The 25,902-nt window shown below is 32.6% G+C and overlaps 2 protein-coding genes across 3 annotated transcripts; both read left to right on the top strand.

Annotated features, from left to right (window-relative positions):
• Positions 1–4,682: 4,682 nt before the first annotated feature.
• Positions 4,683–11,195, top strand: LOC115445050 (3,4-dihydroxyphenylacetaldehyde synthase). The gene is made up of 5 exons (XM_037441789.1): positions 4,683–4,889; positions 8,029–8,149; positions 8,343–8,456; positions 8,640–8,759; positions 8,850–11,195. Exons 1-5 carry the CDS (start codon positions 4,810–4,812, stop codon positions 9,915–9,917), a joined length of 1,503 nt encoding a protein of 500 aa, XP_037297686.1. The 5' UTR covers positions 4,683–4,809; the 3' UTR covers positions 9,918–11,195.
• Positions 11,196–17,898: 6,703 nt separating this feature from the next.
• On the top strand, positions 17,899–25,892 carry LOC115445053 (aromatic-L-amino-acid decarboxylase). Of its 2 annotated transcripts, XM_030171138.2 has the most exons (6): positions 17,899–17,981; positions 19,446–19,531; positions 22,158–22,278; positions 22,584–22,697; positions 23,903–24,022; positions 24,103–25,892. In XM_030171138.2, the coding sequence occupies exons 2-6, from the start codon at positions 19,452–19,454 to the stop codon at positions 25,168–25,170; spliced, it is 1,503 nt and encodes a 500-aa protein (XP_030026998.1). In that variant the 5' UTR covers positions 17,899–17,981; positions 19,446–19,451; the 3' UTR covers positions 25,171–25,892. The 2 variants fall into 2 exon arrangements, with proteins under 2 accessions (XP_030026998.1, XP_030026997.1); XM_030171137.2 differs by lacking the exon at positions 17,899–17,981 and having other exon boundaries at positions 19,324–19,531.
• Positions 25,893–25,902: the final 10 nt, after the last annotated feature.

Genomic DNA, 25,902 nt, shown 5'->3' with positions numbered 1-25,902 from the left:
TATCTATATGAAGCTGAGAGGAGGATTTAATACAAAATATTACTTACAAACGGGCGACGCTAAACAGTATTAAGGCTAGTGTTTCCATTTGCTAATCAACAGCGGAAGCTAAGTTCTAATTAAAGAACCGCGAGGATATTTAAGAGCGGGATGTTGGCGGTACCCACCGCACCGGTTGGATAGCCGCCTTGACCAAACCGCTCAACCATATCGTGCGCTAGAATTTGACGGGTTGGACACATGGCCAACATTTCTTAAAAAGTTAACCCTGAAAAGGCTGTCCTAAAGAAACCGTGTGATCTATCTATAATCTGCATTTGACACTTAATGTGTTGCATGTAATGATCATATTCCATACGAGATCGATGTTTAGTGTTTTTTTTTAATACTTATGCGGAAACAGGTTATAAACTTTACCATATTAGGTACATAAAAATAGTTAAGTACTCAGTTATAATTATCCTTTATAACTCGAGACATAAGTCGAAAGTTATGATAATAATAAAAATATTAAAGTTACAAGGCATCACAAACTCGTTATATGAAGTGTCCTCCATGATTAAGACGAATCCAGTAATTATTTTAAAAGCCATCTTTTGAGGACATTGCATTTTATCGGGCGACTTCATATGGGTTAATTGCGTCCACTCGGTAATTATTTTCAATATTACGTGTAATTTATGTTAGACGTAGCAATTCGTTTCGGCACCTATCATCATTACTTTGAAGTTTGCGCGTAAATCTAATCACTTAATATGCCTGCGGCTATGTTTAAGGATCGCAGACTCGTGGACGACGTAATATTTAATTATCGTAACAAAAATATAGTAATATTCCTGCAATATTTATGTTAAACTTGACCCATCAGTGAATAGGTGGCAAAAAGGCACTTGTAAACAATGCTTCTCCTTCGTGGTCGCTAGTCGCTACAATAACATGTTCTATGGCGTGACTGTTATGCTGCGTCTAGATATCCTAGCCTTACGTCGAAAGAGCATGAGCAACCACACTTAGAGATATCTGTTTATGTGTGGTGTAATATCTGTATTATCGACGGAATGACCATAATTGATGTTTTCAAAATTGAATAAATAATGATTTGTTTGATTGTGTAGTAAATATTTTTTTACAAATTTTGTCAAAATTAATCGGAAAATTATTGTTGTTTTAAATTCGTATTTTTATTAATTATATTTTCTGCAATTGTGGACGGACATCTTATTTAATGTGGGGAATATCTCCCCACTATTGCTTTGCTGGCGTAGATGTATTGCATGGGTGGTATGAGTATGTTAGTAAGTCTCTGATATTCCGAGTACGAATCGCGGGTAGAGCAAAGTAATATTGGCTTTTTCTGGTCAGTATCAGCACGGAGTCTGGAATTAGCACGATATGATGATATACGAGCCCCCATCACATCATGGAAAGAAATGCACATAACGAAAAATGGATACCTTGTGTGGACCTCTACCTACCCCATCGGCGATAAAAGTCACGATTTGTTAATTATTTGTTTTATTGTATTTCTATAAATAAGCCACACTTAAATTGGTGCAATTTAAAATTGGAAGTCTTATAAATTAGAAAAAGACATTGTAAGCGCAGGAGCCGTTATTTAAGTTCTAATTTGTTAAATTCACATAGTTTAAGAGTGTGACTGCACTTTAAAACCCAGTCAGTGTTCAAATACTTTAGTTACATCCATTGTCTGTCCACACCGAGCGTATCCGATACACGGTTATGTTAGGGCACGGCTCGGTTCGGAGGTGACGATCTCGGAGGTCTGAATGCAGCATTGATGCGACTACACAACTGTCAGATACACCTACATACAATGTACTTGAACAAACAATTAAGCATGTATCAAATTATTAATATAACTGTTTAGTACCAGCGTAATTTGAATGTCGCGAAATCCGGATATGATGGTATTCCAAGAAATGATTGTTAATTATATAAATACATAATAATGTATATTATTTGAAAGTCTGACAAGTAACAAAAAATAAATCAGACTCGTATACACAAAAGGCCAAATAATTGCGTTGTGGTTCGGTCATAAAAAATAGACTAAAATAATTATGTTGATATCGCGGAACCAATAGTACTCTAGATTCTACGTCATGCACTACAATAACTACCTACTCACCTAGAGTTTTTTAACAAAATTTTTCATTTTGTATGCAAGTATTGTATTATTCAATTCTTATCTATCCGTGTGTGTAACACCGGTAGTTCACATAAAATATTGCTTTTTCAATAATAGTTACCTATTTTAAAATATTGGAAAGGAATAAGACAAAATTACTGATTATTTGTTTGAAGAATACTTATCAATTTTATTTAAGTAAAACGCATCCGTAGACATTGGTTAACTGTAAAATCCCTAAATATGTTATGCCTAGTTATAATAATACTTTTAAATGGTAAAGTTTAACAAGTAACATTATTACTTGTTCGTGAATCACGCAATATGGTAGAACGGATTTTAATGCAGGTTCCGCTATTTTTCCATATATTTCAACAAAAACATACGCTATACAATTCTATATAATATATGGATGAGCTTCATTATCATTTTTACATTGACGGAATCGCTATTACCTGCAGCGAGAATACAAATTCTAATCAAATTAAGTAATTTTGTAATATTTTATAATTTGAACCTGGACATTTTGGGTTTAATATATTCTGTAGAAAGTGCTTTTTATATTGCATAATTGTGGGAAAAGTATAAAAAATAATTTACGTTATATGTCCATTGTCCATTTGCACGATATATTACCTAGATAATTTTTTTAAAATTTTCATAGATTATATTAATAAAATCTAAATGCATAAATATACAATAATATATATTACGTTCCTACGTATGTTTATATTTCTGTTTCACAGTACCAAATGATACAAAAACGGCATACGCGTTGGACTGAGTAATTTGAAAGTATTTTATAACAAAAAAAAAATAATGCTAGGCCCACAAGGACGATCGGTGTATGTACCCGTTGTTATAACAATATGCTTACTGTCATTTATAGAAACTTATCATTTAGTATCATTCTTTCCATAGTTTTTGATTCATTTACAACTCTAGGATTAACTAGAAGTGTGTAATAAGTATAACGTAACACGATCAAGAAGAGCTTCCCTTTATATTCTTAAGTTTATACATTTTTTGAGGTAGGTATACTTAGTAAATAAATTCGAATATTGAATATCAAAACAAGATTATCGAGCTTGAAAACCTTGTTACCTACGATTACATTTAACACTGGGTGATAATCACAGTTGTACATGTTAATCCACTATATTATAGTCTATTTGTGTGCCGAATTTAATTGAGATTAAAATTTACCGCTTTCTGCGTTTACCCGAAAACATTTGATATTAATAATATTAATGAAAGTAACATTTATATTTCCGCAGTAATTTTGATTGTCGTGGTGTAAAGTTGTTATTATAATCCTACTAAATGAAATGCGTTCTACCTAACGTCATAGTCCTAAATCGATCGGTAAGGGGCTATTATATTATCATGTCCTTCACTTTTTTATTTATTTGTACGTCGTAACATAAGGAAGAAAACAAAACGCACGTTTAGTAATAAAACTAGTATAGTACCCAATTAATTACCGGCAAAAATAAAATTCCGTGCTTGCGAATTTTATAATACTCACCTATTAAATATTTCGCTTCACGCACATGACAAACCTGAGTTCTCGTCTGCAAGCCGAAGACTTCTGGATTAATTTGCCAACCACTGTTTATTGTTGAGATTATTTAGAAATTACAGCATGAAATTTTTTTTGTCCAATATTGTAATGATCGCTGCCAGTCGGAAACATATTTGAAATATTTAGTACACTCTCTGCCTTCAAAGATACCATGGTGATAATGTATTTTTGTGAAAACATTTCTTTCATATTTCTACTAAAAGTCTTTTATTATAATAGCGCAGCAAATTTCATCTAATCTTGTAACAAAAGTAAAATCCTAAAACCCAAAAAAATAACTAATAAATACTACAGAAAATTATAAAATATTTAATTAGGAATTAACACATTTTATTGAAGTATAACTTCTCCTAACTTACCTTTAAACACGTCCGTCTGACCGTGTGTCATTTTACACCGTGCTATTCGTCATCATGAATCCATTGACCGAAAACACAGAGGAAGGCTATTACAAAAAACTATGTGTCTTATATGTACGAATCATGTTATTGGTGATACTTAATAATTGTAAATATTTATGTATGGTGACAAATTATATTACTTTATCGTTAGGAAATTTATTACAATCGATATAATATCAAATAATATTTATATTCAACAAAATTGTGCTTATCGTAAATGTAGAGTCGAAATAAAATCTATACTGACTGTATCTATACTGTAGGGTTTGCAGTCTTCAATAAAACGTAGGTATCTCTTTCATTTTATCAATAGTATACTTTTAATAATATTACGTTATATTACGAATAAAAACTTTACTATCGTATTAATTGTACTTAATATAAACTCTACTAAAATCAAAAGTAGTCGCGAGTCGTCCGCCGTCCTGCTGCGCTCATACATAATTAGCGTGCGAGCGCCCCGAGCGCCGTAGAAAGTTGGTCTGCGCCTATAAATCCACCTCGCGCCAGTTCTTGCATCCATTGTCTTATAGATCGTCTTAACTTCTAGTGTCCCCCTTCCACAGACAGTAGCTCGGTCTACTTATATTATGTTTTTGATGTATACGGTCTACTATATTCTATACATAATTAAATAATATCACAAGTGAATAGATCTGTGTTAGAAGTGCAATATGGATGCCCAAGAGTTCCGAGAGTTCGGCAAAGAAGTAATAGATTTGCTGGCCGATTACGTTGAGAATATTCGAGATCGGTAAGTCAACTTGCTTTGTAAATATAAAATGTTATGGACCTTCACCTAAACCTTGGTCAATGCTTTTGAACTTGGTTATAATAAGATTGTTGCGCTTGCCAACCAATATTTAATAAAGTAGAGATAATCATTTAAGTCTATATTTGCAAATTGTTAAATGGGTAAATAAACTTTTGTTTGCCCGTGACTAAAAGTCAAGCTGCAATTTTCGCGTGTAAGTTGCGTAAATATGTTTTACTACAAAATAAAACGGACTAATATTGTCTAATAAAAATATTGCCATGATATGGAATTAAAGGCCAAAGTCGAGTGTATCATAGGCTAAATAAATAAATTGCATATGTATACGCCTGGCATAATATATTAACATGTCTTAGTCTACATATATTAGTAACTATCACAGACTTTTGGCCCCACGACACTTGGACATGACACATGCAATAAAATATAAATATAAAGGTACTAGTTACGTTTTCCAGAACAAAAAAAAATATATACGTATATATCAGAAACCACTCAAAAAAATATTTTCTTCACCCCGGCCCGAGGTTCGATCGCCTGACGTGAGGATGCTTGGGTCCAAATAAAGTTAAACAATTTTTTTGTAATTTTTAGAAGTTATTTGTATAGAAGCATTTTTTCTTTCATTACCACCATAGGACTTTGATCATCTTACACCTACTCGTTAACACCATTCTTATGAGCCCAAACACGCTATATCTGGTTGAAGTAGCTAAGGAATTAAGTACCCCACAAACCATTTGATACTGTATCATAAGTTCCTGGTTGCCATATCTACTAAATACCATTGAATTACAGTACATCAAATTTTAAGTTAAACGGACGGGTGATAGTAAGAAATGAGTTGATTGTCTACCTTAAAACGCCTGAAAGGATATTCTTAAATTACACTTACTAACAATCACGATCACGTCAGCTTTCAAACAAAAAAACGCATCAAAATGGGTTCAGTAGTTCGTAAGCCTCGATACCACAGACATAGGTACACAGATACATACGTAAAACTTACATATTACCTCTTATTTTTGATATTAAACCTCCGATACAATTTGTAATACAAATTTTAAATTGAACAGATGGAAAAGGTTAATTTCGGAGAATGAGTATTACACGTCAAGACGCTCCCAATCATATGATCCTGTTAATCGTCGTAAATGATTTTCCAATAGGTCAATCGACGGTATGCTCAAAGAAAATATAGCTTTATTAACTTCTGTCTTCAAGTTATAAGTGTTCATTGTTCTAAATATCAGTGGTTATACAAGATAATTCAATAATATTTTGTTAATTATACAAGGAAAATATTTTCCAATTTACACCGCCTCAGTACACTCCGCCTCAGTACACTCCGTGACCACGAAAGCTGCAGAGTCTTCGAAATGTTGAGACAAAATTATAATACAAAAATCTGCGAAAAAGATATTAAAAATAACAATATTGGCGCCATAGCATCTGTTGTGTAGTGTAGTGTACCCATTATCGCTACTAATATTTCTTTATGTACAAGTATTTGTTAATTCGTAATATTTTTAACGTATGCACGTGTTTCGATTAGACATTTTTTATTGTCCATGTAGTAGGTAGGTACATATTATTCTTCAATACTTTTATGTGTGATCATACCGAAAACATAAAGTGTTGTATTGATTACAGCCCTTAGCAGAGGTATAAAACTGAATGAAAACACTCGCGGTAGAGAGAAATTTAAAAAACAATAGGTATTATAGTGTAATTATTAAAAAGTTATCGATGTTGTGGATACTATATTATATGATACTCAATGCTCATTCCGCTTCAATGTGCAAAATACATAATACATATATATTTTGAAGTTACTTTTATTGTCTTATAATGACTTCATTATCTTTTTTGCCAAATTATATACTTACCCCCTTATTCATAAACGTTTTTTATCTAAGGACGGAGTAAAGCTGTGATAACAAGCCTGTTTCTCAGTGCCCAACGGCACCGAGAAATAGACATAGAGCCGTTGTGATTGGTTATTATTGTTGTATTTCAATATTAGCCAATCACAACGGCCCTACGTCTACGCACTGCGAAGACTGCCATGCCGTCAGCACTGAGAAACAGACTTGTTATCACAGCCTTACTCGGTCGTTAGATAAAAAACGTTTATGAATAAGGGGGTTAGTGTAAAACCGTCAACTTATAAAATATTATAATATAGTATTTTATCTAAACGAACATTGTTTACTAAAACTAAAATACAATCCAATACAAAAATCACCTAAGTATATAAAAATATTCTACCAATTTGACAAATTGCATAATATTTATTGTAAGCAAATTTTTTAATTTGCATTATTCAGGATTCCTAACGGTGTACATAAACAAAAAGTCTTACAACACGACACCTTCCATCAATTATGTCGTTATTACACTGATTATAACATAGTCACGGACGCACCGACGGGATTGTCTCAATAAACGTTATTTTCCTTCTATTGTTCAACTAACGCTGGAAAAAAACAAACATAATTTGTTAACATAGATCATTAGTTCATTGAAATTTACGTTCTTCACAAGATACAAAATTTTATACCCAGTATATTGAATGATAGAATTAATGCACATTTTAGCAGTTTAACCTTTGTTAACAATTTGTGTAATTTCCCACGGTATAAACAAATCCTAGAGAATTAAACGCAACATATTATAAAAGATCTCTATCAAAAAAGATCTCGACTCACACTTTTTTTAATTAACCAGTCTTATTTAAGGCAATATCTAATGGTGAGGGTTCGCCACTTTCTTAAAATATAAAGAGACCCAAACTATTTACCAATCTGAAAATCAATCTCAGAATTTCATAGCCTACGTTGGTCTTGAACATTAAATAACTATTTCTAAAATAAATGTACATAACGAAATAGTGCTTACGAAATATTATGACGATTTTTATGCCTGTTTTTTTTTGTTTGTCTTGTTTAATAACTTCATTCTATATAATTATTTAATAGCACAAAAGAACTACGACAAACAAATAAACCGAAGAAAGATGGGACAGAATCTTTGTAAAAACTATTCGATACGAAAATTTATTTTGAGAAATATTTAATTATAAGAACAAAATAAATAACCTATGTTATTTTTTTAGGGATGTATTACCGTCGGTGGATCCAGGGTACCTACAGAAAATGCTTCCAGAAGAGCCTCCCGAGGAACCAGAAGATTGGAAAGAGATCATTAAAGATTTCAATGACGCAATAATGCCTGGTGTACGAACTACTTCCTTATCTAAATACTATACAAACATCAGGACAATAACAATGACAATTTAATTTCTTTATGTAGTTTTATTATTGTCAGATCTCAAAGCGAAACCAATCGCTTCATTGCATCCGTTTTCAATAAACCTTTTATAAAATGTTTGCTACAAAAATGTAATTATGGAAATATTAAATTTTTCAGATTACTCATTGGCATTCCCCGCAGTTCCACGCCTTCTATCCAACGGGCAACTCATACGCAAGCATTGTGGGAAACATTCTAAGCGATGGTTTGGCTGTCGTTGGATTTAGTTGGGTAAATTTAACATTAACAACCTTTGTTAAGACTATGTATTTACTTACTCACCACGCCAAAGTACGTAAATCTATTAAAACTGACGCTCATGATTATAATTATCTGCTGGATGTCTAACTTACTTTGTAGGTTGTTACATATGAAAAAAAGTTTAAATTATATTATAATATCTGTTTTTCTTAGATGGCGAGTCCAGCCTGCACGGAATTAGAAGTCATAACTATGAACTGGCTTGGCAAGCTTCTTGGTCTTCCTGAAGAGTTTTTGAACTGCTCTTCGGGACCTGGCGGTGGAGTTATTCAGGTAAACCATTATTACATATTAATATTTTGTTAAGTAGGTATAAAACTTCTTTTAATATCATAATCATGGATTAAAATTCTTGTCTTCCAGGGTTCCGCAAGTGAAGCAACATTAGTAGGATTACTTGTCGCTAAAGACAAGACTATACGCATGCATCAAAAAGACAATCCCGACCTTGACGGAGACATGTTCAAACCAAAACTTGTTGCTTACACGTCTGATCAATGCAACTCGTCTGTTGAGAAAGCTGGACTATTAGGTTCTATGAAAATGAGGTTACTGAAAGCCGATTCAGATGGAAGACTTCGCGGTGATACACTTGCAAAAGCCATGGAAGAAGATAGAGCTCAAGGGCTTATACCATGTTATGTTGTTGCTAATCTGGGTACTACAGGAACTTGCGCTTTTGATCCACTAGACGAACTGGGCCCTGTTTGTAGTGAAGCTAATGTGTGGTTACACGTTGACGCCGCATACGCAGGCGCCGCATTTATGTGCCCTGAATACAGACATTTAATGAAAGATATTGAATACGCGGATTCCATCGTTGTTAATGCCCACAAGTGGATGCCAGTCAACTTTGACTGCTCGGCCATGTGGGTTAAGAACGGATATGATATAATGCGTGCATTTGACGTGCAAAGAATATATTTAGACGACATGAAAAATAATATGAAAATTCCAGATTATAGGCACTGGCAAATGCCTCTGGGTCGGCGATTTAGATCATTGAAGTTATGGACAGTAATGAGAATCTACGGCGCTGAAGGACTCAGAAAACATATCAGGACACAAATTTCATTAGCATTGCATTTCGCAAAGCTAGTACGGGCTGATGATCGCTTCTTGGTCGAACCCGAACCATGTATGGGGTTGGTGTGCTTCCGATTGAAGGACGGAGACATGATCACTAAACAACTGTTAGACAACTTAACAAAAAAGAAAAAGGTTTTCATGGTAGCTGGGTCATTTAGAACTCGGTATGTCATACGATTTGTAATTTGTTCTCGGCTAACTACTGAAAACGACGTTAATTACAGTTGGAGCAAAATCAAAGAAGAAGCCGACATTATATACGCTGACAAAGTACACACCAAACCTCAAATACCGGCTATCAATCAAATACTTTCAAGAGAAATATGTGAAAAGTCTAAATAATGTTAAATAAAACGAAATTTCTGCTAGAATAAAATATCTCAAATAATCAACTAATGAAAAAATCTATATATTGCAATAAAAATTACTAAATATAAGCACACAGTTTCATTAATGTATTTGGCATACTTGCAAAGCATTACTATTAATTATTATAGTTAATATTGTTTAAGAGTATGATTTATTTTTAAATTGTAGCGATATAAATGATACGGCGTACAATATGGTATTACGTAGTAGCGGCTCTAGTAATTATTTTTTATTGACTAAGGTTTAACGAGTAGCTGCTATAACATAAAAAATATAATCATATGACGATCTCTTCTTTCTCAACCGAAAACTGTATAAACTCCGATTGAGGTGGACTCAATTTTAGTAGTTTTATTGAAATGAGTTTAACGTAAAAATATGGTTCTCTGTGATAATTAAAAATATTTCTTTGTTAACACAAGTTTATTGCTTTATTTAATGAAGAATCATCATTGGGACTTAAATAGTTACCATGTAAAGAATTTATAAATAAAATGATTACAAATATAAAATCCAACGCCTAAAAAATCTCCATATATTATGAGCAAATCAAACTCTCCAACATAATATAAGGACAAAACTCAAATAAAAATCAACGAAAGACATATATTTATAATGAATTATATTTATAAATACTACGTGTTACCCGCGGATTTGCCCGTGTGAGAACCCTTTCCCGGTATAGAAATCAAGATTAGACACACATAATTATGTTTGGACGTGAGTAGAAGTTGATTCAAATATAAAAACCGTTGAACGAATTTAGATAAACTTTGGCAGACGGAGAAATCATGCCCTGAATTAATATATTATAGGCTAGTTTTATAACGGTAATTTGCTCCCGTAGGAAACATTTGAATCCAATTTTTTATTCGCTTACCCTCGTGTAACCCAGGGGAAAGTATACGAAAGTTAAAGTTTAGGTATTGGTAATACAATAAGCACTACAAATGCGATAAACGATCGCATATATCTTTATTCATCTTGAAATTGTGTAAAGGGGCATATATTGGCCCTATTAGTCCCATGAATCCAGGGAATATCTTTTTAATGTACCTTGAAGTTACTTACAATAATAAAACTTTGTCAAATAATACAACTTTATAATTAATATGAAACATGGTCACTGATATACACATAAACTAAATAGATGTAATATATTATGATATGGTTTACTTGTATGCATGTAAAATGGCATATAAAATAGTAATGTAATAATTTAACGATTTCAAGTAAAATCTAATTATAAAACTTTGTTTTTATTTATTTATTGGTTCCTACGAGCACGCCCCAGCTTCATATGTACGCAATATAATTTATATGCTAGGTCTCTCATATGCCAGCGTTTGTGTTAGTAACATTATTACTTGTTAGTTATACCTATTTTTTCCATAACCAAATGTATATATATAATATATAGTTAATTTAAAGATCTTTCTAGCAAGTGAAAATGCTAAGCATTAGGATTCCACATAATATGACTCGGAATGACTTGTGCAGCGAGTTAGCTCACAATGTCTTATAATTCAAAATACTGGGCGCTGTTACCATTTCATAGTTGTCGACATTATCTTCAGACGAGCTGTTTGCTCAACATTATATTCATACAAAATAGCAGTTTACAACAGGTAATAAGCAAATATTGCATTAAATATATCATTTTTACCTACACACATGCCTTTTATCCCTCAAAGAGGTAGGCAGAGGCCCAACTAGTGCAACCACTCGCCGTGTATATTTCTTCCCATGTCGGGCACAAATTGCAGACTGATCCAAAGCTGAAAAACATCATATCATTTTACCTGAACTGGGATGGTACCCGCAACACTGCAGGTGTATCATTATACATCTACGTGACGCAGACACAAAATAACTTTATTTTAAATGCAGATATAATAATTAAATAAAATTAAAATACAAACGGTGAGAGATACAAAAAAGTATTTTTTGGTGTCAAAATTTATATTATGATTGGTATATATTTCGGATATTCATGAATTAAGAACATTCATGTATGAGTTTGCATTCAAATTCAAAACTTATGCATATTAAAATTGACAACGATCGCGTATTGAAGTTTATAAACCTTCTTGTTTTGAAACTCGTAAACGTTCACGTATTAAAGTTTATTAATGTTCACGTATTAAAATTTATCAACGTTCGCGTATTAAAATTTATCAACGTTCACGTAATAAAATTTATTAACGTTCGCGTATTAAAATTTGTCAACTTTCACCTTTTTAAATATTGCCAACGTTCATGTATTAGATTTTGTCAACGTTCGAATATTAAAACTTGTAAACGTTCGCGTATTAAAGTTCGTTAACGTTCACGTATTCAAAATTGTCAACGTTTATGTATTGAAATTTATCAACGTTCGCGTATTAAAATTTGTCAACTTTCGCGTATTCAAGTTTATCAACGTTCACGTTTTAAACATTGTCAACGTTCATGTAATAGAATTTGTCAACGTTTGCGTATTAAAATTTGTTAACGTTCACGTATTAAATTTTTTGTCAAAGTTCACGTATTAAAATTTATCAACGTTCGCGTATTAAAATTTATCAATGTTCGCGTATTAAAATTTGTCAACGTTCACGTTTTAAATATTATCAACGTTCATGTAATAGAATTTGTCAACGTTCGCGTATTAAAATTTGTCAACGTTCATGTATTAAAATTTATCAACGTTCGCGTATTAAAATTTGTCGACGCTTACGTTTTAAGTATTGTCAACGTTCATGTATTAGAATTTATCAATGTTAATGTATTAAAATTATAAACGTCCGCGTATTAAAATTTGTCAACTTTCGTTGCTTGCTTCAGTTGTGTGACTATATTCAATGACTGTAATGATTTAGCAATTTTGAGATTTAGTAAGGATAATTAAATGCCATTTTTTTATATATTACATACATAATAACATAATACATAACATCACGCATTTATACCTGAAGGGGTATGCAGAGGCGCAACTAGGGCACCCACTTTTCGCCAAGTATGTTCCGTCCCATGATGTGATAGGGGGCGAGCCTATCGCCATATCGAGCACAAATTCTAGACTCCGGGCTGATACTAAGCAGAAAAACCCAAATATCACTTTGCCCGACCCGGGATTCGAACCCAGGACCTCAGAGCGCTATTGTACCGGACATGCAATACAACTACGCCACCGAGGCAGTTTATATATTACAATGTTTTAATAAGCTCAAAATGAAATAAATAATTGGTGTTGAATAATGATAAATTTAAAGGTCGGATAATGTTTTATGTAAACGTATTTTATATATAGTATATTTAAAGGTGTCTTCGTAAACATATATTGTTTCTTTTGATATCCGCCGAGTAGCGTTGTTGTCTTCCGTGTGTCAAAAACATGTATTGAACAGTTCGTTTAGTGTAACAACTAATAAATGTATATTCAAGAAATCTTACTCAATTTTACTCAAATATAGTCATATCCCAACAGGTTATGGGCCCAGGCATCGTGGTAGATAATATTTTGGAGAAAAGGTTGAGTAAAGAGCAGAATTATTACGGAAGTAATTTGGCACATATTTTGTGGTGTATAAGAAACCTACAAAATGGAGGTCACGAACTCGATGAAAATTTAAAAGTTCGACGACAGAAATTTCAAGCAATGGAAATTTCAAATTAAATGTGCATTAAGAGCAAAAGGGCTAAACATAGATTTGGCAAGACCCAAAGAAATCAGTTCGCAAGTGCAATGGGATAAAAATGATGGTATGGCCATGTTCATCTTGACATCATCGATGGATTTGAATCAGATATCACTTATAGAAAACTGCGAAACTGCAAAGGAAGTCATGAATAAACTAGAAGCTGTTTATGAGCAAAAATCTGAATATAATAAAATGGCAATTCATGAGAAGTTTTATCAATATTCTTATTGTGCTAGTGATACTATGGTACAGCATGTCTCTAAGGTGGAAAATTTGGCGAAGCAACTGCGAGAAACGGGTGAGAAGATCAGTGATACGGCAGTAATGACAAAAATTTTGAGCACATTACCGCCAACATACCGTTCACTTAGACAAGCATGGATGTCGCTTGATGAAAGTAGGCAAACGGTACAAAATCTCACATCACGTTTAATAGACGAAGAAGCAATCCTTGCTAATGAAACAGCAGCAACAGTTAATGAGACCGCATTAGTAGCCACAAAAAGGCATAACGGAGAAAGAAGTGGTGAATGCCAGAATAATTCAGTAAATATCCAAAGAAATGCAAATCATAGATTTATATGCTACAACTGTGGAAAAAGAGGTCATTTTGCAAGAGACTGTAAGAAGCCAAGGAGAACATTTAAAAATCAGGAGCCTTGTGATATGTTAGCATTGAGTGCGGAAAAATATTCTATATTTGAAGAAGGCGAAGAAGGTTGGATATTAGACAGCGGAGCATCTATGCATATGTCATTTAGACGAGACTATTTTTATGAACTAAATGAATGTCAAAACTATGACATTGACAAAGAAGTTACATTAGGGAATAAACAATGTATTAAAGTATGTGGTGAAGGTACTATTTTAGTAAATAAACTAGTGAAAGGAAAATGGGAACAATGTAAGCTAGAGAATGTCCTTTATGTGCCTGAGTTACGAAGAAATCTTTTTCTGAAGGAGCTGTCACTAGGAAAGGTTATGTCATAATGAAAAATAGTAAAAAGCAATAGTAATGAAAAATAACGTAGTTGTTATGTGTGCGCAATTAAAAGAAAACAATTTGTATGAATTGGAAATTAAAACAATTAAACAAGAAAACTGTAATTTTTGTGCAGACGGATATCAAAGTTTGGCATGAGAGATTGGGACATTTAAATAAAAAGGAGCTTCAAAATATGAGTAAAAGTGGAGCAATTCCAATCACTTTGACAGGGAACGAGGATTTTATTTGTGAAGCATGCCAATATGGCAAGCAGGCAAGATCCCCTTTCTTGAAGTCTACTAGAGGTCCAACAAAACCTGGTGAAATTGTATATAGCGATGTATGTGGTCCTATGGAAGAACCTTCTGTGTCAGGTATGAAGTACTTTGTTTTATTTAAAGATGGAGCTACAAGTTACCGTCATGTTTACTTCTTAAAACATAAGAGTGAAGTATTTAAATACTTTGTTAAGTACAATGCAATTGTGCGGAATATGTTTCAGCGTGATGTGCACATCCTGCACACTGATAATGGATGTGAATATGTAAACCATGAATTTAAGTCATTTTTAGAAGGACATGGAATAATTCATGAGCGCACAGCCCCATATACTCCGCAACAAAATGGGAGGGCAGAAAGAGAGCTACGTACAATTATGGAAAGTGCAAGAAGTATGTTATATGCGAAAGACATTCCCTTGAACTTGTGGGCAGAAGCTGTCAACTGCGCAGTATATTTGTTGAACAGAAATACGTCAAGTCAAACCGGAAATGTCACACCCTTTGAACTATGGAATGGAATAAAACCTAACTATCAACATATACGAATTTTTGGTTCGATTGGATACGTACATCTACCAAAAGATAAGAAGAGTACGAAAATGTTATTAGTTGGTTATGAACGTGATAACTACCGAATGTACGATCAGAGTACAAGAAATGTTACGACTTCATGTGATGTGAAATTCGATGAATCAAGTATATCAGAGAAAAGACAATATTTTACCGAAGTGAAATTCAATGAAGAAGAGAATGAAAAAGAGCAGTTAAAAAGCAGTTTTGAAGACCAACAAAACATATCTCTAGAATCTTCTTCAGATGACAGTATGAAAAGCACTGAAGATACTGATGACACTTATTGTCCTCCAAGAGGTTGGAGTTTTCAGAAAGAAGAACAGAGAAATATCACATTACGCCCTCGACGTAATAAGATGGAAGTAAATTTGACTGAGTTTAAAATACCGAAAACATATGACGTAAAAGAAATAAAAATAAAAGGAAGCAAGCTATAGACGAAGAGATTCAATCACATGTAGATAAGAAACAAGATGGATATATAAGCATAAGCCGAAAGCGGTACATGGAAACTTTAATAAATAAATTTAATTTGTCAGATGCTAAATGTTGCAGTACCCCTGCGGATGTAAATGTGCAATTATCAAAGAATACAAGTAATGTGTCTGTCAATTTCCTTATAGAGAAGCAGTGGGAGCATTGTTATACTTAGCATCTGTATCGAGACCTAACGTAGAGTGTGTTGTAAATGTTGTTTGTAAATATGTTGATAATCCAAGTCAGTTACATGTGACTGCAATGAAGAGAATCTTGCGTTACTTAATTAAGACGAAAGTTCAAGTCAATTGGCGGATGTCTTGACGAAAGCTTTGCCTATAACTAAGTTTGTTTGTATTAGAGATAAGATGATGAAAAATACATAGATACCTATTTCCTTAAATAAGTGAAATACGAAGTTAATTAATATGTAGTGCTTAGTTATTGGATGTAATAGAAGTAGATTAATTATTAAGTTAGAAGTTAATGACACCTTATAAATTTAAGTGGGAGTGTTGAATAATGATAAATTTAAAGGTCGGATAATGTTTTATGTAAACGTATTTTATATATAGTATATTTAAAGGTGTCTTCGTAAACATATATTGTTTCTTTTGATATCCGCCGAGTAGCGTTGTTGTCTTCCGTGTGTCAAAAACATGTATTGAACAGTTCGTTTAGTGTAACAACTAATAAATGTATATTCAAGAAATCTTACTCAATTTTACTCAAATATAGTCATATCCCAACAATTGGCAATTTGCTCGGCTTTTTTTGAAAGGTACAGTCACACAGCTGAGCATATAAAAATAATTAGGATGTGTTTACGAGTGACATAGCACAAAAAAAAATATTTTTAACTAATTATACTTTAATACCGCAGTTAGTATGTCAATTGAAGGATAAGAAATTAAATTATCTTTTTGAGATTGAATGGATTATTTTTTACTCTGTCAATTGTTTTTACAAATTACTTTACGGTTACTTTGTTGGAAGCAGCTTTATGCTATTCTCTTTAAATCTGTTGGTAATTTTAATGACGGTGATGTTTATGAAAAATTACCATATGAACGGTACTTTATAGTTCAGGCATATTGTGACTTTTCGTTCCGCTTTATGGGACACAACTGAAGTCACATATTCCCTACTGGTATTTTATTTCAGTATACTACTATGAAAGTTTTGTGTCTAAATTAATAATCCACTTAGCACAATATAATAAGATCTTCACATAAAGTATTTATATACTATAAAAGAAATTTGAAAGAAATAAACCAAAACAAGGTCACATACCTGAAATCAAAAACTTGTACCTACACAACGAACCTGACGCAAATACTCTCTAGGGCTTTCTGGATGTAAACTGTTTTTTTTTTAATTTTAACCATTATATTGAAAGGAATCATACGGTGCTGCTAATACACGAAAACCAATTCTACTAGTATATTTATTCTTCGGAAAAACGAGTCACAAAACTGAATGTTCCGGAAATTACAGGTATTAACATTATTAAGAATTTGGATAATTAAACTCTTAGTTATCTATAATTAAGGATAAAACCACTAAATGTCATGAGGGTTTTAAATATTTTTCTACCATGTGGTCTAAACAAATTCCTGTTAAAATTATCGAATTGTATGTAATTTTATGCCAGTGAAACTTTTTAACGAAATCAACGTAATTGTATTTTTTGCAATAGAATTATGCATTTCCTACAGATAAAGACAAGTAACCCTATTATAGATTCAACTAAAACGCAGAGGTACCTACCAAGAAAAGACTTAAAGTATTTTTTAGTTTTTGAAGGCGGTATAATTTTTTGTTAATATTTTTATATTTTCCTTTCTTGTGTTACTCAAACTTAGTAAGCGCTGACGACATCACAGTTGACAACATCAGTTTAAGAGTTATCTGATGTCCCCCGAAGTCAAGGGTCCAACAACAATTAAATGTAATATATAGGAAGTTACACAAGAAGCACTAGCTGTCGAATAAAAAAAAATCATCAAAATTGGTTCATCCAGTCAAAAGTTTTAAGGTAACATAAAAAAAAATACAGTCGAATTGAGAACCCCTTCCTTTTTTGCAGTCGGTTAAAAACAATGTTTAATTTTTATTCGGCACCGCCTCCATAATTGTTAACCAGTATATAGGTAATATTAAATTACTTTTTTGGTTTTTGAAGGCGGTATAATTTTTGAATATACAATAAGTAACGTTTAGTAACTTGAGAAATATATTTTTTAATGAACCTTGATAATTATTGGTAGGTTTTATTCCTGATTCAACATTAACAATAAGGGCTTAAGTGAAATGGTGAAATCTAATTACATTTAGGTACTTATTTCTTCAATTTTTTAATTCCGTAAGTCAAAAATAAATTTGGGGCAAATTTGCCGCCCTAGTCTCGAGCCTACTCAGCTTGCTGGTAAATCCGCCACTTTATATATAAGTAGCAGACCTACCAGATAGTAAGTGAAGTCTATTTTAAAAATAATTTGATTTTGCAATCAATACTATAAATGGTTTGCAATTGATTTTTGTATTGCTTCCTCTAACCATTTGATCTAGGTGGTAGGCAGCATCGATACCACGGCTATGCCTATTTTTTGCCACCAAGTAAAATGTGCAAACACTGTATTGTTAAAGTTTGTAGGACAGTAGAGTCAGTCAACACAATCAATGGTGATTACTGCAATTTAATACCAATACCGTAGTATGTATAATGCTCTTTGGCCACTACCGAGTAGCAGTGCAATATGACACCTTAGAATTCTTAATAAAAGGTAGAAAATATATAAAATTATTTTTACATGCATACATACATAGTGTCACGCCTCTATCCCATAGGGGTAGGCAGAGACTATGGACTGGCAATACACCATCTTTGCACCATTCTGGCATACTTCTCTTCTTCCTCTCTCTTTTCATGCATTCCCGCCGGGTCACGATACTTTTGACCTGGCCTTTACTAAGAATGTCAGATATCTGACATTCGAAGGCTCGGTACAGTGGACCCCTATCGGCTCTTCCATCCACATTGGCCTTATATATTCTCTGTCAGTTATCTATCATCTATCGTCTCCAAATGCCCACACCACCTAAGCACTTTATACCTACTCCAAAGTGTATATAAACTTTTATCCGTAGAGAGGTGATTTTTGAAGAAAATTAATTGCTTATTAGAGCCTAATGCTAATCATACTCTAAATATTTTCAGTTGATTAAAGGAGGTTTTTTAGCCTGTGTATATTTTTAGACTTGAATTATACTGTTTACATACTTTGTAACTTGTGCGTCATTCAGGGTGTACTTTTGTATTTGTTAGCATGTTATAAAAGCCGCATGCGCCAAATTTAGCGTTCATTACTGCTCTGGATGTCGTCTTAGCTTTTAGGGTTTACATAGTAGCTATTATATTTTATAAAATATTTTTTCTTGATTTAATCTTGATAACCTAATGAAGTGGTGATATATAGTAAACAATATTTGAGTATTTTAGGTGGCAATGGAATCCCAAGAATTTCGTAGATTCGGGAAAGAAGTGATAGATCTAATAGCAGATTACATAGAAAACGTTCGAGATCGGTAAGTGCTAGAACTTTACTAAACCTACTAAAATGTTAATTACATACATTATAATTAATCCCAATCTATTTAAATACCTACTTAATTTTTCAAGAGACCATAAAGTATTTATTAAACTTGCAGGAAATAATATAAAGGGTACCTGTAAACTTTGGTGTACTTATAATTACTATAGGCACCACGTCTAGGGAAGAGTACCTATACTTAAACCTTCTTTAACATACATCTTTCGTTCGGATCTGACAATTCTATCGAATGCGTTATAGTCCGGTCAATTTAGCCCAAAAATAGGGGGTAACCTTGCATTAATTCCCAGAAAGCTGAAAATTTACATAGATGTTACGGACACCATTATTATGAAATTGTGAAAAGTCCCCATCGATCCCATGTCTGCAAAATTTTTATTCAAGGTCAAAGGTTGCAAAAATGTGTTTTTCGAATTTTTCAGCCAATCGCTTAGTTTTATGAAAAAAATATGTCAGACAAAAATTGTAGATCATGCAATTATCTAAAAAATTGTCCTTACACATTTTTTCATAACACTAAACATTTTTGAGAAAAAACAATTACAGAACTTTCTTACGCTGTATTGTCTATAATATGTACACGTTTCCACACCACCTATGAGGTAGTGTACCTAGCGCGTTTTTTTTAATGAGGTTTCCCCGGTAGGTCTATTCCACGGTCTATTACAGTAAAATTTTGCAGACATGGGATCGATGGGGACTTTTCACAATTTCATAACAATGGTGTCCCTATCATCTATGCAAATTTTCAGCTTTCTGGGAATTTTTGCAAGGGTCAATGTCTAAATTGACCGGACTATTAGACATAATTAAGTATGTGTTTACATTTTATATAAAAAAAAGGAACGGTCTTCTTCATTTTTTAAAGTCAAATGGAAAAAATTATTTGTTGTTGTATTTGGATATTATAAAGGTGCCACCAAATTAGTCGCGCGACTGCAGTGCGGCACTTAGTGGTAAATTTAATGCGCTTTATTGCTTTAGCTGTGTTTGTTGTGCAATTTTACAGTTTACCTTACTGTGTGACGGTTCCACTAAGATCGCACGTCTTAGTTTTGTTTCTATATTATACAGACAGACAAACAGACAGAAGTTATTTTTATAGATACGTCTTGACCGCGAACTGACATTCTTGGGTGAATTATTCGAAAACAAACAAGCAGGGGTTACGCATCACTTACATATCAAATGTATTATTACTAGATAAATTAGACGACCCGGTGAACTTCTGATCACCTGCAATTCATTTCGATCAGCGATTATCAACCTCTAAATTTCCTATTCATTGTATCAATGGTATTGGCTGGTATAATTTTTTCTAAATGCGGGGAGTGTATTTTCTAAAAACAGTTTTTTTTAGTTTACTTCTAATTTTGCACCTCAACTTAAGGTATTGGAAACAAGCGTGTTTTGGTAAATTAATAAAACCCAAACAATTCCTAATCTATTAGTTACTTTTTAAGCAATTGTTAAGATTCCACAATTAAAAATTAGGTAGTATCTGCCGGGACGTTTTCTAGAAATTCCAAGATTGGCATGGAATAGAGGTTGACGCTAGGTACACAAATGACATTGTTTTGTTATAAAATCAACCGCGAAGAGACACGTATAGAGACAGAGGTGGGAGGAAACACTAGTATTAATATATTAGCAAGGCAAGCATAATATTCATTGAGATTAGAGCTCAGAATCATAACTAATGCTTTAGTTATTGTTTTGAGCATTATAGTACCTACTATAAAAATAATGATTATTGCCGCTCCAATCCATCTCTAGTCTATTGTTCACATTTATGCACCATTGCCATCAGAAACAAAATTGCATTCAAAGGATCTAACAATGTAAACACCATAATTGACTACTTAACTCGTCTAAATGTTTATTTTATGGATACTACGAGATTTATTGGAAATATGCATGACGAATATCTGTCTAACACGATATAAATAACAATTGGCGATAACAAAACATAAATAATTAACATCTTGTTCTTCATAAAAAAGTTATTTATATGGATTTCAATTAAGTTTCAAACATAATTAAATGAACTTATATAAAATTGCTAGGTACAATATTATTATTATAGATCACATAATTATTGTTAAAACAAACAAATTAATAATAATTAAGTACATTTAGTTCAGTCCTTCATTCAGCAAGAAATTCCGCAAAATAACTAAATTGTACTTAAAATAAATTGCTCGCCAGATGAGCTATCTAAGCTAGCTGATAAGGAATGAGCATTTTTTCCCTAAGATATCGACACTATTATCACGTTGTTTTATTTTAGGTGGCTATTTATTTAAACTAATAGTCATTTAGTGGTCGAAATTCGACCGCCAAATTTAATATTTTGGTAACACATATTTCACATCAATTTAATTTTCTAAACTACTTATACGAACTTTAATTATGCCAAATACAAATTTTATTCTTTACGTATTTAAATATAGATAAATAAAACAACAAAACATACTCAAGATTTTTTATTACCGTAATTAATAAACCCTTTTGAAGAACTCTAAATTCAAATTGCTTGTTTCTATTATATTATAAGCAATCAAAATTAATTGCTTAATATAATTACGTTTTTGTTTCAGCAATGTTTTGCCATCGGTGGAGCCTGGATATCTTTTAAAAATGCTCCCAGAAGAAGCTCCAGAGCAACCAGAACATTGGCATGATGTTGTAAAGGATGTTCATAATACAATATTACCAGGCGTCAGTATCTAATTATAATATGTTATGAATAAAATAAATTGTAATTATAGGTACTTTTAAATAGGTTTACGTTTATGTTTACTTTGTATAGAATTTAATACCATCACAATTGACTAATTTATCAAATTTCTAAATGAAGGTGGTGTTATGTACCATATTTATATAATTCTTTTTGCATTTTAAATTTAATTATTATTATGATTCAAAAAAGAAGTATTAAAACAGCTCTACTATAGTTTTTGTCATCAACGAAGACTGATATACCTAGGTACGATTTTAAACTAATATAAAACAATATTTTTCAGCTTACCCATTGGCAGTCGCCGCAATTTCATGCATTTTATCCAGCAGGCCATTCGTATGCCAGTATTTTAGGCAGTATGCTGAATGATGGCTTGTCTATCATCGGTCTTAGCTGGGTAAGGATTTTGAGCTGACTCATTCTAAGCAGCAATTTCGATACAAAAATATTGAAAAGTACATATCGTTTAGCAAATATTCATTTTAATTTATAATCTTACTAGCTTTTGTTCGCGGCTTCGACCGCGTGAAGGAGTTTTCCGGGATAAAAGTCCCGCTTTATATTTTCCCCGGATAGAAAGTATCATATAACCTTCACAAGGTCTTAAACTATCTCTATAACAAATTTCATAAATACCCGTTGCGTAGATTTTGAGAAAGTCGATAACATACAGACAGAAAAGGAGACTTCGTTTTATAATTTATGTATAGATTTGATGTTCAATCAAAACCAATGGAAAATTGAAATAATATTTTAAGACACTATATCATATATTTTAACACACCCAAATATAAATAAAATATTGCGATATAATGTTATCGTCGTTTGAGGGATGACAAGTTACCCTGATTAAAACCGAGTTCATACCTATTAAGGTCGATTTTGGCCTTAATTTTAGTTTTCTTTAACTCATTTGGATTATATTGCAAAATTAAATGATAACCCTTAAAACTGGAACCTTTAGGTATAGGGGGTTAACACGTAAAAGGTTTAACCAACACCAAAGATTAAGGAAAACCAGTTAATGAATCTCTAGTTTGTGGGGGTTTGTAGCTTGCCTACGTATCAAATAACAAACACAATACCCCAATGTAATACACAAAACAAACCTTGACTTAAGTATGTTATTTTTGTAAAAATGTATAAACCTTTTATGAATTCTTTAGTAAAGAAAAAAAAACTCAAGTTTGAGAGTTTCAAACACCATGACCACATTGTGCTCCTGACCACAAACATTAGCAATACTGCTCTGAAATGGAGACGATATACGCACAGTGCTTCCACACAAATTAATATACTATAATGTTATTCTGTGTAATTTTACTTGTTAGTACCTACGCAATAAAGTATCACATTTTTGAGACTACATGATATTTACATTATAAATTTTAAAATATCAAATGAACTCCTTTTCTGATTGTTTTATTTTTGAAAAGGTGCCTAAAATTTCAGAAGCAATTCTACATATGAATAATAAAGTTTTTAACAATAACTGCTAACTTACTAAATATTATAAGATATATTAATAAAATCATAATCTATTATCATCAACCCTGTAATTTTTTAACTCCTATTTAAATGGTTTTAATGTTATATTTTTAGAAAGCTAGTCCAGTTTGCACAGAATTAGAAGTGATAACTATGAACTGGTTTGGAAAATTACTTGGTCTCCCGGAGGAGTTTTTGAACTGTTCCCCAGGTCCTGGTGGTGGAGTAATTCAGGTAATTCAAAATAATTACGAAAACCTTCTGTGTTACAAATTGTTATTTAATTTATAATTGTTTTGATTTTTTATACACAGGGCTCAGCAAGCGAATCAACGTTGATTGCATTACTTGTAGCTAAAGACAAAACTATTCGAAGATTAAATATTGTCGACCATATTGATGATGAAGATGAAATTAAGCCAAAATTAGTTGCTTACACATCGGATCAATGTAATTCATCGGTTGAGAAAGCTGGACTTCTAGGCTCAATGAAAATAAAGTTACTCAAAACTGACGCCAATGGAAGACTGCGCGGCGAAACATTAAAGAAAGCTATAGAAGAAGATAAGGCTATGGGTCTGATACCTTGTTTTGTTACCGCTACTCTTGGCACAACTGCAACCTGTGCATTTGATCCTTTGTACGAATTAGGGCCTATCTGTAATAGGGAAAATGTATGGCTTCATGTGGATGCAGCTTACGCAGGGCCTGTATTCATGTGTCCTGAATACAGACATTTAATGAAAGGTATTGAATATGTTAGCTCAATAGTAACAAATCCTCATAAATGGATGCTAGTTAACTTCGATTGTTCCGCTATGTGGCTGAAGGATGGCCGAGATATTAAGCGTGCCTTTGATGTAAAAAGAATTTATTTGGACGATACAGAAAATAATCTAAATATTCCAGATTATAGACACTGGCAAATACCTTTGGGCCGACGATTTCGATCGTTAAAATTATGGACAGTTATGAGAATTCATGGCGCCGAAGGTCTCAGAAAACATATTAGAAGTCAAATTTCGCTAGCATTACATTTCGCGAAGTTAGTTGGTGCGGATGATCGTTTTTTAATAGAACCAGAACCATCCATGGGTCTAGTGTGTTTCCGATTGAAGGATGGAGATAAAACGACGCAACAGTTATTGGAAAACCTAACTAGAAAGAAGAAAATCTTTATGGTGGCTGGTCTATATAGAACTCGATATGTTATCCGATTTGTAGTGTGTTCTGCATTGACAACAAAGGAAGACGTCGAATACAGTTGGGATGTTATTAAAATAGAAACAGACCTTATGTATACAAATTTAATACACACTTTACCCCAGATAAAAACTATGGATGAAATACTTTCAAGAGAAATGTATGAAAAGTTACAATAATAAAGCATAACAACAATGTTGTTTTGTATTATCTTGTATGTACTTAATTATGAATTATCGTTACAAACGGGTACATTGCTAAAATATGTTTAATATTAAATATTTACCTGCAGGACAAATCAAAGACCATATAAATCTATAATCAGGTAATATCAAATAGTTTTACTGTTATCTAATTTTTACTTCACCTTCACCACATGTTATCCTTTTCATGCACGAGTTCTTGTCTTTGCCCTTGTATATAGATGTACTAATAACTAAAGTAGTATTTAAGGGGGTAGGGCTACGCGAAGGTCGTTAGATACACGTAGGTCCGCCAGAGTACATAGATACATTTCATATTTATAATTTTCGCCCATTAGCCATGCAGTGGGTCCCTATCGTATAAGCACTGTTGTTGTATATGAAATACTTTGGCAGGGTAGTGCTTTATAATTGAATTGTCAGATAATGTTGCTAACTTGCCACTGTTATTGACGCTTGCAACAAGGCGAGCGAGGTACTTAAATAAATATATTGATACGTCATTTAACAACCTAATTCTCATAACATAGAAACCAAATGTTTTAATGGAAGTTTTATGATTATAATACACCTACCTAGTAAGAAACCGTGTACGCAGTAAGGATTATAATATTATGGTAGTGGTGACGTACAAGCGGTCGGGCATGGGATCAATGCAATTTGTTTTATCGTTATTAAATAAAATATGATGTTCTCCATACAATTATT

This window comes from Manduca sexta, chromosome 23 (assembly GCF_014839805.1).
Source record: "Manduca sexta isolate Smith_Timp_Sample1 chromosome 23, JHU_Msex_v1.0, whole genome shotgun sequence".
NCBI classification, from domain to species: domain Eukaryota; kingdom Metazoa; phylum Arthropoda; class Insecta; order Lepidoptera; family Sphingidae; genus Manduca; species Manduca sexta.
The sequence above is the reverse complement of the archived record's forward strand: the minus strand, read 5'-3'. Positions and strand labels throughout refer to the sequence as shown.